Consider the following 14,488-nt stretch of genomic DNA (forward strand, 5'->3'; position numbering starts at 1 on the left):
AATTCCCATCCTCCAGATGATGTTCAGCTGCTGAGGTGACGCCCACTGAAGACAGGACGAATGCCAAGGGGAGTCATTTATCTCTTTTACTCAGCCACAAAAGGAAGAAATAACACATCTTGTGACCTTTCTAGGCAACTCACCATAGCACTTTGAAGGACCATAGAAGGAACATTTTATGGTGAGTTGAAAGGGGAAAAGACTCACCAGGACCCTTTGCTGCAGAAACAAGCAGCCGATTGACCTTGAAAATGTCACTTACTGCAGAATATACACACACTATTTTTTTCTTTCTCTAGATTTAACACATGAGCTTCTTTCTGGTTAATATACTGATAATCTATCAATGCTAATCACAAAGCCATCACCCAACTTTTGCAGTTTGATCAATTACATGTAATTCCTTAATGCTAAAAAAATCCATACTAAGAAATTGCATTTTAAGTTTTCACTACTCTTTACAGATTAAACAAAATATGACATAAGGATCTCTCCAGTGTTAGGCAAGCTACTTAAAATATGTATCTGGCTAATAAACTGACCAGCTACACTACAGAAAAATTAGCTAATATGAAAGCAAATCTGTCAAGAAAGTATCTTAACTCTACATGCTACAAAAGCAGCTTGCTTTATTTCAGCTACTTCATATTCTTAAGAAATATAAAAATGTAAATACATTGAAAACATGCATTGCCTGGCCCCAAAAAAGTTGCAGTTTGGATTTAAATAAGCAGATACTTAAGAGCCTATGTTTGGATCATTATTGCAGTGATTAATATGTTTCAGCTGGCCATAAATTTTTAACCCTAATTGATGTTAGTGTGTAACTTCTCATTTCTTAAACAACCATGTCGGAAGATGTATCCCGTGGTTGTGAAAAAGATGTTATTGTGTTTCAGAAGGGGCAAATTATTGGCCTGCATCAAGCAAAGAAAACAACTAAGAAGATTGTTGAAATCACTGGAATTGGGTTAAGAACTGTCCAACGCATTATTAAAACCTGGAAGGATAGTAGCGTAAAAGTAGAACATAGAACAAATGTCTATGTTTAATAGTGAAAGTAAGAGTATTTTCACATGCACAATGCAATGTGAATTTACAGGATTGGGAATAAACAGCTGCCACAAGAAAGCAATTTTGTTAGTGAGGCTAATCAGAAAAAAAACACTTCAATTTGCTAGGGAGCATATAGATTTGACTGTGGAGCAATGGAAAAAGGTCATGTGAGGTCTGATGAGTCCAGATTTACCCTCTTCCAAAGCGATGGGTGTGTCAGGGTAAGAAGGGAAGCATATGAAGCGATGCACCTGTCATGCATAGTGCCTACTGTACAAGCCTCTGGAGGCAGTGTTATGATCTGGGGTTGCTTCAATTGGTCAGGTCTAGGCTCAGCAATGTTATGTGGCAATAAAAAGTCTGACTGACTACCTGAATGTACTGAATGATCAGGTTATCCCATCAATGGATTTTTTCTTCCCTGATGGCACAGGCATATTCCAGGATGACTATGACAAGATTCAGCAGGCTCAAAATTGTGAAAGAGTGGTTCAGGGAGCATGAGGAATCATTTTCACACATTAATTGGCCACCACAGAGTCCTGACCTTAACCCCATTGAAAGTCTTTTGGATGTGCTGGAGAAGACTTTACAGAGTGGTTCGACTCTCCTGGCGTCAATACAAGATCTCAGCCAAAGATTAATGCAACTCTGGATGGAAATAAATGTTGTAACATTGCATAAGGTTGTCTAAACAATGCCATGACAAATGTTTTGGCCAGGCAGTGTAAAACTCATTACAAGTGTGTTTTATTCTCATGACAATCAAAGTTTCTCAGAATTGCTTTTCAAACAAGTGCCGTTACCATGGTACAGTCAGTGATTGTATTACCATGACTGCATTATTACCATTTTCATATTCTATATTTACATTGTATTCCAAGTTACTACAAAAATTAACAATATTAACAGGTAATGTTTTCATGTGCCGTTTTTATGCTTCTTTGGTCAATAGTATGGAAAATGTCTTTAGTTGAGTCATTCACAAGCTGCCAGCCAGGTGTTGATCTTACTGTATTAAAGACCTTCTTGATCATTGCCATACAATAAGATGCAGGTTTGGTTTTTTTAGGTCATTGTACTGTAGGTAAATATAACCGTTATCCAGGGTACTTTTTGTTCTTTAGGTTCATATATGTTACTGCTTAAGGAGCAGGTTTTGGAGGGTTACTGTTTAAATGTATTCCACTACAGATTACAGAACACATGCTGTAAAATGTAACATATTATTTTAAAATACTCAAAGTTACTTACATATGTAATCTTAATACTTTGGATTACTTCTTCAGCAAGAGAACAAAAGCTGCCAGTACATAATACACTTAAGTATATTAAAAATACATTCTCTAAAAAAAGCCTAATCTCTTATGCAGTGTTGCTTCTAAAACAAGATAAACAAGTAAATGTATCTTGTATTAAGGATTTTTAGTTACTGTTTTACAGGAAAACCATACACAAGTTCTAAAAAGTCTTTGCAGTACATCTTTGCCCTAATATAAAAGGTCTTACTAGAGAAAAAATATATAAGTGTCATTCCTGGGATTCAGTAATATTTCAACTTGGAAACAAAAACTTTCTGACAACATTTGATTAATTTTTTGAGTACTCCAAAATATCAGGCACATATGAAACCTCCAACAAATCATATTTTCCCACATCAGGCATCAAATCACTTTTATTATTTCCTATTTTTTTCTGATTTGGACACCTTTTTTCAGAACCCCGTCACGGACATAATGGAAGTGGTTTGAAAATGATTCTATGATCCTTATACAAATTTAATGACAACAAATATCAAATTTATGTCAGTTTTCTTTTTTTATGTGATAAAGCTACAAAAAGTCAAATTGTGTGTCTGTGGCCTCATTGTTTTTTGTAAAAAAAACAAAATTAAATTCAGATATATCAGCAGTTATAGAAATACTCAAACCAGCCCATCTGGCACCAACAATCATCCATGCGATTATCTAATCAGCTAATCATGTGGCAGCAGTGCAGTGCATAAAATCAGGCAGATACGGGTTAGGAGTTTCAATTAATGCTCACATCAACCATCAGAATGGGGAAAAAATTTGATCTCAGTGATTTGGACCATGGCATGATCATTGGTGCCAGATGGGCTGGTTTGAGTATTTCTGTAACTGCTGATCTCCTGGGATTTTCACACACAACAGTCTCTAGAATTTACTCCGAATGGTGTCAAAAACAAAAAGCATCCAGTGAGCGGCAGTTTTGTGGGTGGAAATGCCTTGTTGATGAGGGGGACTTACACAATATTAGGCAGGTGGTTTTACTGTTGTGGCTGATCGGTGTAAGACGTGTCTTCTCAGATGTCAATCAGACATTCAGCAGATTTCTTTGAGACGTTTTTGATTTAGAATGTTTCAAATCAGATTTTTGTAAGATGTTCAGTAGATGTTTATTAAAATGCAATGCTTTCCAGATGAAAAGATCTAAAAAAAAAATGGTGTTTTTAAATCTCGGAGGTTTACGTGTGATATCTGGGTTATATCTTCTGAAAACAAATTTTGTCAGCGTTTAGTAGTACACTAGAATATAGATAATCGTAAAGCTAATAGATATGGACTAAAGCAGCAAAAGTTTCATTTTGATTTCACATCTTTAAGCTGCAAAGGGAAAGTTCCTCATATCCACCTTTTCACTCATAAAAGTGTGAATGTGCCCTCTGTATGCTCATAGGAATGTAACACTTAAAAGAAATATTGCACCTCTGTTTAAACACTCCGCGGATCGCATCACCTATATATATATATATATATATATATATATATATATATATATATATATATATATATATATATATAAATAAATGTTTTCCAGCTGAATAGACTAAATATGAAATGAAACAAATGACAATAAAATGTGGAGTAATCTCCAGTAATAAAAATACTTTTTGACTTTAACTGTATTCTTATTACCAATGATTTAAATTGTAACTGTAGTGAAATATAGTTACTAATATTTTGTATTTTAAATACATACTCCACAACCCGATATGGAGTGAGAAAACGCTCCAAAAGATTCATGAGTGAGTGAGCTGTTTGAATCATTCAGACTGAATCATGAATCGTTTCAGACCTTTTTGCAAACCCGTTTGACCAACTCATTAAAAAGACTCAAAAGAGAGATTTATATACAAATCAAAAGACTCAAAAGAGTGATTCATTCACAAATCAGACACCGCTATTTCTAATTCTAAACAGCCAACAGGAAATACCAGAAATAAGACTTGACTGCTGAAATATGGTAGTTCAGAATGGCATACTACCTATAGGCTACTAATCTTACTATTTCTGCCCTGTTTACGTAGTGAGAAATAATATGGTGGTATGCCATTCAGATCTCGGCCATTGTCAGGGAAAATGTAATGTTCTAGCGAGTGTACTCTACCTTGCTTCTTAATAAATTAAATATAATAGTGGGATTTTGGCAAGAACGTGTGCTTGAAGCTAACAAAATGGTGGAAGCTAAGAGTAGCAAAATGGCTGCAATAGGGTAATTTCAGCTAAATTGGACCACTTTTTGACATTAAGATTGCTGGCAAAACTGATTGAATTTAACTGATTTCACCATGCCTTCTATTTACAACAAAAAAAAAACAAAACAAAAAAAAAAGTCAAAGGAAATAAATCATTTAAACCTACAATGATTTGTATATATCTCGTTTTGAAATCACAACTAAATGACATCATCACTGATAATTTTTCCCAAACACAAGTGTAATGATACTCCAAACATTCAATACACTCTACAGAGCTAAAATGTTTCCTCTTGTTGGTTAGAATATAGGCACAAACCTCAAATCACTGTATTTTAGTACCAGTAGAACTACTCTAAGTAATTCTCAGTTTAGTCCAAGCTACATTTCACGACAGGGAAACCCTTAATAAATTTCATTCGAATCACACATTCAACTCAGCTTCCAGTTAGCCTAATTTACCAACAACTTCCCCCTCATTTTTCCACAATTTTAGCAACAGCAGCTAACACCTGAAGGTTAAATCTAACAACAATTCCATGAGGTTATACAAAGCTCTAGTGTCCCAATTTCCATCTGCACTCCCCCTTTTATCTAGACAAGCTATGAAAAAGAGGCAGAAACAGTGAATATGTCAGTGTTGTGTGGCGGCAAGTATGCATTTGGCACTACTAGGGAGTAAGTGACCCTTGGACAGATGGTAGCACAGCATGCCTGGCAGAGATAGTGTCGGCCTACCCTAATGGGTCATGCAGTCTACCTCTGCCACTATGAACCCTGGCCCCATACAAAATAAGGCAAGTTGGGTTTTTATTGGGGAGGATTCCAGGGGGCACAGAGAGACATTTGTAAAAATATATGCAGCTAAGTTATTTAAACTCTTTGAGAGTATCTCTTTAATAGCAACGCCTGCAAACACAGCCCAGTGTTTCAGAGAAATAGATTAGCCACACAAACTGTGCCCTACTTACAAAACCATATGCTACAAATTCTCAGTGGTAAATTTCAAAATGGAGATAGCGAGAAATGTATAATGTAGGAACAAACAGTAAATCAGTATTTATTTCTGTCCATATGAAGCGAGTGGTGGGCAAGTTGTTTAAATATTTATTTGTGTAGGGCGAACGAACACTGGCATCTGTTGAGTTTGGCCAGTTTTCACTGGTTTAACTGCAGAGCCAAAAGCTGTTTTGAAATGCTGTTTTTTTAATTTTTATAATATGACCCTAAAACAATATTTCCGTCCCGGGTGTCACTGTATCCACTCCCCTCCGTTTTTGTATCCACGTGCCTCTGACAATGATGCCTGCCCACCCCCGACAGAATTTCTTGGCCACCACAGACTGATCACTGGCCCCTGCCCGGCCACACCTGTGAAAAAATCCTGGAACCACCCCTGAGTGACAGGAACACCACGCCCTTGAGCGCTTTCATGATACACACACATTCACAGCAGTGGGTAAGTTAACAATGAGGAAAAATTGCATTGCGGTTGTCATGGTGACCAGCTGAAAGACCTGCTGCTTTTATAACATATGTGTGAATTCACTTATGTGCCCATAGCAACAGTAGAATCAGACTTATTGTTTTAATGCGATGCAGAAGCCAAATCATCCAATTGCATTCTTGCAGATATGGTACAAAATGAATCAACAAATAAATACAAATACCAATCCTCAATTTCTGACACCCTCATGCTGAAATGTAAATGGAAGACTGATGTGGTGAAAATGGACAAGCAGTTTAAGTTAAAGGGACAGTTCATCACAAAATGGAAATTCTGTAATTATTTACTCACTCTCATGTTGTTCCAATCCCATATGACTCAGTGGAACAAAAAAGATGCAAGGCAGAATGTTAGCATTAGTCACCTTTCACTACATCTTAAGTCTATACAATGCAAAGTGAATGGTGACTGAGACTGTCAGTTCCAAAAATGAGCCTGACATCACCTTTTGTGTTCCATTAAATTGTTTCATCTTTTACTCACCCTCATGCCATGCCAGATGTGTATGACTTTCTTTCTTCTGTTGAACACAAACAAAGATTTTTAGAATAATAATTCAGCTCTTTAGGTTCATACAATGCAAGTGAATGGTGGCCAGAACTTTGAAGTTCCAAAAATCACATAAAGGCAGCATAAAAGTAATCCATAAGACTCCAGTGGTTTAATCCATGTCTTCAAAAGTGATGTGATTAGTGTGGGTGAGAAACAGATCAATATTTATCATTTTTTAATCACATTATGAAAGTGAAAGTAAAAATGTAAAATAAAAAAGTATTTAAAATATTGATCTGTTTCTCACCCAAAGTGATTGCATCGCTTCAAAAGACATATATTACACAACTCCGGATTATGGATTACTTTTATTTTGTTTTTATGTGATTTTTGGCACTTCAAAGGTCTGGTCACCATTCACTTGTGCACTGTTGCATTGAGTATAAGATGAGAAATATTTCTTTTTTAATGAACTATCCCTTTAAATACAGAAAGTTATACAAGTTTGAAAGGACATGAGGGTGAGTAAATGACAGATTTTTCTTTTTTTTTTTTTTAATGCCGGCCAGTTCATTGGAGAGCTCGCAGAATTCTTTTGTGCTGCAGAGGAGGTTCAAATACGGATTTTGGAATAGACTGCTTTGTGTGCGCCATGTCAACACATTAGTATGCAATCAAGTTTTTGGTGCAGTAATTCATCTCAGCAAACACTTCAGTGCCAAAATCATCAAGAAAGCATATTGAGCACCATTGCTTGAGACAGAGAATGGGAGAAAGACAATTGTGTGTCTTTCGTTCGTCACTGAAGGATGGTACGTAAAGGATGTGTGCTGAACCTCATTCCGAAAGTCGTGCAGCTCCATAGTCCTTGGCAAGTCTGCGTTGCTATGGTAACCCCCCAACCCCCCACCCCCCCCCCCCCCCCAAATGCTGCAGGCCGCTAGGAGCACACTGAAGAGGGAGCGAATGAGTGAGAGAGATCACGAGAGTAAGGAAAGGCAAGAACTGCTGCAGTGAAAAGGAGAGGGTGGGCACCGACGAGATTGGCTCAAAAAATGCATTACTCCCCCTCCAAACCTTATCGTTTGCATCAGTTTAGGGTGCACAAGGCCCATGTCTGCTTTGCAGTCTGGGCACGTTGCTTCCAAACTTCAGACTGCATTCAATTATTTATCTGCCTCACTAGACATCCAGCACTGTTCAAGCATCTCATAATGCCTATGGCATACCACGAAAACAATATTTGACGAGTTGGGGAACGGAACAATAAACTCCAGGCAAACAGGTTGTCCAAGTCTTTGTCTTAACGGTTCCACTGTGATTACCGTCCCCGATTCTGTGATAAAGTCACTAGTGACAAATCACTCGCCTTTCTGTGACTCAGAACTGAAATTATATGGCAAATGATGCAAAGTGTGGGCGCTGTTAAACAGGTGCACATTTGTGGATGATACATGCAGTCTCTTACACAAGTTTCAATATAAATTAAGCTCAGTCGACAGCATTTGTGGCATAATGTTAATTACCACAAAAATGTATTTCGACTCATCCCTCCTTTTCTTTAAAAAAATAAAATAAATAATAATAAAATTTGGGTTACAGTCTTACAATGGAAGTGAATGGGGCCAATCCTAAAATGTTAAAATGCTCACTGTTTCAAAAGTATAGCCCAAGATGTATACAACATGATTTTAGTGTGATAAAATTACTTACCTTTTCTGTGTAAGGTTATAGCCAATTTTACAACTTTGTTGCCTTGATGATGTAATGTCAACAAAGCCTAAAACGTCTGTAAGAACAATGATTTAAACAACTTCACGGCTCAAATAATACATGAGTTTAAACAAAAGAATTGATGTGTTTCACATTTCTGCCTTTAAAACCTCAAATAATTGGCACCATTCACTTCCATTGTAAGTGCCTCACTGTAACTTAATTTTATTGAACCTGGAATATTCCTTTAATATATTTCACACAAAAAAATCTGTCATAATTTACACATCCTCATGTTGTTCCAAACCCTTGATTTAGTTTCTCCTGTAAAATGCCTGTGGAAGGCAAAGTGACAACCTCAGTCACCATTCACTTTCATTGAATTAAAAAATAAATAAAATAAAACTCCAATGAAAGCAAGCTGCGAGTCCCTGACATTCTACTGAACATCTAGTTTTTGTTCCGAGGAATATGGATTTGGAACCACACGAAGTTGAGTAAATATTGGGTGAACTACCCCTTTAAATTAGTGTAATAACAACTTGGGATGAATTAATTGCTTGTTGGGTTAGGCAGTGCCAATTATCTTTTTGAGTGAATACAACTCAATTGCATCACCATTAGTAACTTTAAGGGTTTTTACTGTCCCTACAGTAAACACAATTTTGCCACTTATAATAAAGCAAATTTAAGTTGTCAGTTTCTTCCAAGTCCTCATTCTGCTAATCAGCAGGTGCAAATATTCGTAAAAAGAAAAACCAATACAAAGCAGAATCGAACAGCGCTGCATGTGTGATTTGACGTTATCCCATTGGACTCTGGGATGTTGAGCGATACCCGCATGTGCGCAGTGGGAGGGGCAGAGAAACAGAATTTTCAGGCGACTGACGTACCGGGTGCTCATTAGAAAACATGACCATACCTCAGTGCAGAACAAGTGGGCAAACCATCAGCACTCCCACTAGCCAAAGGAGATCTATCGCCACCTAACTGTGATCTGTAAATACTGCAGAACTGCAGTATTTAATGCCTGCATTAGAATAACATTCTCTGTATGGGCAGTGCAATTTCTATACAGAAGCTAGTAGTATAAAAATGACAATCAAGAATTTGATTTAAAGCAGGAGATTCTTTAAGAATCAAAACTTTTGAGCTAATACACCATGTTGTACAGAAGTGTAGAATTATTTGATGGCATACAGTTAAAGGCACAGTTCAGCCCAAAATAAAAAATTTGGTCATTATTTACTCACCCTCATATAGTTCCAAACCTGTATGACTTGTTTTTTTCTGTGGAACACAAAAAGAGATGCTAGGCAGAATGTTAGCCTCAGTCACCATTCACTTTCATCGCATGGGAAAAAAGATCCTTAAATCAAAAAGATGCATCTACTTTTGTGTTCTTTGGAAAAATGAAAAAGGTTCGGAACCACACGAGGGTGAGAAAATGACAGGATTTTCATTTTTGGGTGAACTATCCCTTTAAATATCACAATAAGCATTTATGAACATGACAAGTAATTTGAGATTTGTAGTTCTGCTGACAGTCTACTCATTACGAGCTTTCTTTTTCTTCTTTTTAGATTTCCCTGGGGTGTCAATGTCGCCATAAGACGTATCCAGTGGCTCCATTTTGAACATGAAACTTGCATCGACTGTCTCTTCACTCCGTCTGTCCTTCTCTTTCTTCATCTTTTTCTTCTTCCTCCTCATCTCTGTTGATTGATTCTCCATAGGTTCAGGGAACTGTATCTGACCACACTCAAATGGTTCCTGTTCTTGTTTAATAGAATTTTTTTCACTATGCACTTCCCTGTTCCTCTTTTCTTTCTTCCTTTTCTTTTTTTTTCGTTCCTCACCCTCATTCAGATCTAGCCTTGTTCTTTTGGGTGCTGTAGGAGAGACTATGGTGACTTGATCTTTCATGTGAGCTGCAATGGAACTACCAAAGGGCTGGAAGCGTTGCTTGAGGCCAGGTGGGATGCATGGAGCCGGAGCAGTTGGGATGGAAACAGGGCCTTTGTTCTCACTGCAGTTTCCATAGCTTTCGGAGATGTTGAGGACACCAGCGAAGCCAGAGGTTGAGAGGGAAAGGGCTTGACTGTTCTCATTGGAAACGAGCAAATGGAGGTCTGAAGGTGCCATCCTACCACTTAGAACACTGTAGTTCTGAGGTGTCTTGCCACAAGACTGGACCATCTCGACGCCTGATAAGGGCACTTTGAGTGTTGCAAAGCTGTGGAGGAAACAAAACAATTTTTGCTCAACTGATCATGTTTTACTCCTCATAAGCACTTACAGTACAAAGAGCAACATCAAGGTGATGTTTTAGAGCAAAATGAATATAGACAATGTATTTGGTGAACTGGTCAATGACGTGACTCATTTTTTGGCCTAGATCTTTTACATTTTTAAAAAAAATACATAAATACAAATCACACAAAATAATTACTTGAATACAACTCAACTATGATGAAAATGTTTTACATGTCTTGTTACGTTTATAGTGAAAAGGTAATAAAAATTACATTTTTATTTTGATATTTTGTCTAGGCCTTAAAGTCAAAAATGTTATGTGGTGTAACCCTCTAGAGACAGTATAAAAATGAAATTCTTGAAAAAGGAAATGTTGGCATGAATAATGCAGAATAATCTTTTATAATATTTCTTAAAAAAAAATAAAAATAAAAAAAAAGCAGAGAAATAGTCTGTTGTGGTGTAAGTAGTCTTTTTGTAAAAAATAAAAACAAACAAACAAACAAAAAAAACATAAAAACGACCCCTTAGACAATCAAGACTAAGTGTTAGGTTTTAAAAAATATCAGATGTTTTGACATTTTTATGAAAAGGTATATTATGTTTAGGTCATGTGGTGTAACCCTGAGAAAACTTCTTGACTCTTGAATATTTTTTAAATTCACAATGGTTTGAAAACTTTTTTTGAAATTCAAGATGCAAGGAAAGAACTCTAATAACTTTTACGTAACTGATGGTTACACCACATGACATTAAAGCGTGGTGCCTGCGAACTGCCAGACACATCATCGGAGGTGAGCTTCCCTCCCTCCAGGAAATATATACAAGGCGGTGTGTGAAAAAAGCTCGGAGGATCATCAGAGACTCCAGCCACCTGAGCCATGGGCTGTTCTCACTGCTACCATCAGGTAGGCGGTATCGCAGCATCAGGACCCGCACCAGCCGACTCCATGACAGCTTCTTCCCCCAAGCAATCAGACTTTTGAACTCTTGATCTCCCACGATCAAAATACATCAGCACTGCACTTTATTACCCTTACTCTTATATCTCACACCGGACTGTCATAAATTATATTATTATTATATTATATTATGTTCTCTCTTAACAACTGACTATCAACCGAAAGCCTGAATGTCAAAACAGTACAATACTGTACATTCTATTTATACTATATATATATATATATATATATATATATATATATATATATATATATACGCATATACACTTTTTTTTAATATATTTTTATTTTCATTTTTTATTGAATAATGTGTATCTATATAGTGCACATTGTATACTGTACAGTGTATGTTATTATTTGTATATTGTTGAGTGTAATTATGTGTATAACAGATGTTTAAATTGTGTTGTGTTAATTTGATGTTATTGTAAATTGGTATATGTCTCATCACTGTCACGACTGCTATGTTGATCGGAACTGCACCCAAGAATTTCACACACCATTGCACTTGTGTATATGGCTGTGTGACAATAAAGTGATTTGATTTGATTTTATTTAAAGTCATTAAAGTAATGTTTTTGTAGAAAATGCAATAAATGTTTTTTTTTACTTTATGAAACCAAATTAGACACAATAATTACATTTCTACAAATGTGATGTGTGTGTGTGTGTGTGTGTATATGTGTTTAAAAAATATTTCTAATTTTTATCACCTTATTTGTCAGTGACTCGAATACAGATAGAGTGGGACACTTTCAGGAAAATGCCGTTGTTTTTAAAATATGATCCAAAGACTACATCTTCATTCCCATATTAGTCAAAGGGTTAGTTCACCCAAAAATGAAAATTCCCTCATTATTTACTCACTTTCATGCCATCCCAGATGTGTATGACTTTCTTTATTCTGCAGAACACAAAAGAAGATTTTTAGAAGAATATCTCTGTAGGTCAATTCAATGCAAGTGAATGGTGATCAGACCTTACAAGCTCCAAAAATTACATAAAGGCAACATAAAAGTAATCCATACGACTGCAGTGGTTATATTCATGTCTTCAGGCAGATCAATATTTATTTACCATAGATTTTCAATTTCACTTTTGAAAATGTTAAAGAATGTGAAAGTAGAGATTGACAGTAAAAAAGGACTTAACTATTTATCTGTGTCTGAAGACATGGATTTAACTACTGGAGACTTTAGGATTACTTTTATGTGGACTTTATGTGATTTTTGGAGCTTCAAAGGTCTGATCACCATTCACTTGCATTGTATGAACCTAAAGAGCTGAATTATTATTCTAAAAATCTTTGTTTGTGTTCTGCAGAAAAAAGAAAGTCATACACATCTGGCATGGCATGAGTGTGAGTAGAAGATGAAACAATTTAATGTAACACAAAAGGTGATGTCAGGCTTATTTTTGGAACTGACAGTCTCAGTCACCATTCACTTTCATTGTATAGACTTAAGATGTAGTGGCATCTGGGATGCCATGAGGGTGAGTAAATGATGAGAGAATTTTCATTTTTGAGTGAACTATCCCTTTAAGAATCAACTACTATTGCTTATTTTCAGTTTAATATACACATAATGATAGATAAATCGTTCATTATTTCAGAAATGTAGTGTCGCACTTACATGTCTTTACCCTATTTACTGCAGTAAACTCCATGACTACTGCATGACTGTTTTTTTTTTATTTGCATTAATGTTTCAAGCGTGAAATGACGTTTATTATTATTATTATTATTATTTCCTGAAGTTTCTAGATTTTCTATGTTCTAAAACATAAACAATCACTGCAAATATCAATTCAGCATTGCCAGTTCAATAGCTCACAAGAGATTTTCATAGAATCTTTTACCATTGTGGTTCGAAACGAGCTGGGGCTTTGATGAGCCATAATTCCTTATTTACATCGTCATCCAACAAGGCACCTCCATCATGCGAAAAAGGCACAAAATCCGCTGGGCACTGATACTTAGAAACTAGGCGGAAAAAGATGGTGAGAAAATAAAGTTATCAGCATACTAGACATTTTACATTTCGGTGCAGTTTGAGTTGAGCAATGTTAGCTAGTATTTAGCACCAACCTCTTTTCTCTGCCATTGAAGTCTGTTCGTTACTGGACGACACGTCACGCGATATAATCTGGTGGCCGTTTTCTCAACTTTGCCAGATAAAATGCATTCATACGCTAGTGTCACCAATATGCTGCTCTGAGTACAAGTAAACATGTGAATCACATGTGGATAGAAGGGAATCAACTTCGACCCGGAAGCACTGCGGCTACAGCAGGAGAGCGTGTGTCTGTTATACATTTGTGTGACACCAGAGGGCGCACTTTGACAAAACGTGGTCAGAGACAAAGTAAAATGTTCTTTTATAAAAAATATATTATATTATAATTATATTATAATATAAATGCTAAATTACAGTTTTTCTCAATAGTTTTGGCTCAGTTCTCGAATGAGATTTTATTAAATTTTTTTCAACAATAAGTTCAAATATCTGAACAATTAGATTCTTGTTCACAGCAGATTTTAAATTTGTATTCATTTAAGCAAATTGTGTGCAAAAGAGTAAGTACAATTGTCTACAATTTGCACAATAACTAAATGCGCATGGCTTACTGAACAAAACTGATGAGTTGATTCTTAGTGAAATTGTCATACTCTTCACAACTTCTAAACATTCTCTCATCGTGTGAGCCATCACATGCAAAATGATCCATTCAGTTATCAAAATCTGTCAGAGATACATGTATATTCTATAAATATCTATGACATGGAATGTTTGTGATGTCCGCTAAATCTCTGGCCACACCAACAGCATGTCCACCAAAAAGATGGGAACTTGTAGTGTTACGCACTGTGAGGAGGTACAATTTAGTGTTTTTTTAAAGACATTCTTGTATAGTACAGTAAGCAGTCAGTGTCAACAAAAAAGTAGAACAAAAATTAAATTTGTATGTATCAAACATTTCCAGTGTTGACTGCCATGGTGA

The 14,488-nt window shown here is 36.2% G+C and overlaps 1 protein-coding gene across 1 annotated transcript; it reads right to left on the minus strand.

Moving 5' to 3' along the window:
• Positions 1-9,367: 9,367 nt before the first annotated feature.
• polr1g (RNA polymerase I subunit G) lies at positions 9,368-13,760 on the minus strand. The gene is made up of 3 exons (XM_051665890.1): positions 13,575-13,760; positions 13,346-13,469; positions 9,368-10,503 (listed from the first exon to the last, which is right to left on the minus strand). Exons 1-3 carry the CDS (start codon positions 13,588-13,590, stop codon positions 9,816-9,818), a joined length of 828 nt encoding a protein of 275 aa, XP_051521850.1. The 5' UTR covers positions 13,591-13,760; the 3' UTR covers positions 9,368-9,815.
• Positions 13,761-14,488: the final 728 nt, after the last annotated feature.

The sequence above is a fragment of the Myxocyprinus asiaticus genome, chromosome 31 (genome assembly GCF_019703515.2).
Source record: "Myxocyprinus asiaticus isolate MX2 ecotype Aquarium Trade chromosome 31, UBuf_Myxa_2, whole genome shotgun sequence".
NCBI lineage: Eukaryota > Metazoa > Chordata > Actinopteri > Cypriniformes > Catostomidae > Myxocyprinus > Myxocyprinus asiaticus.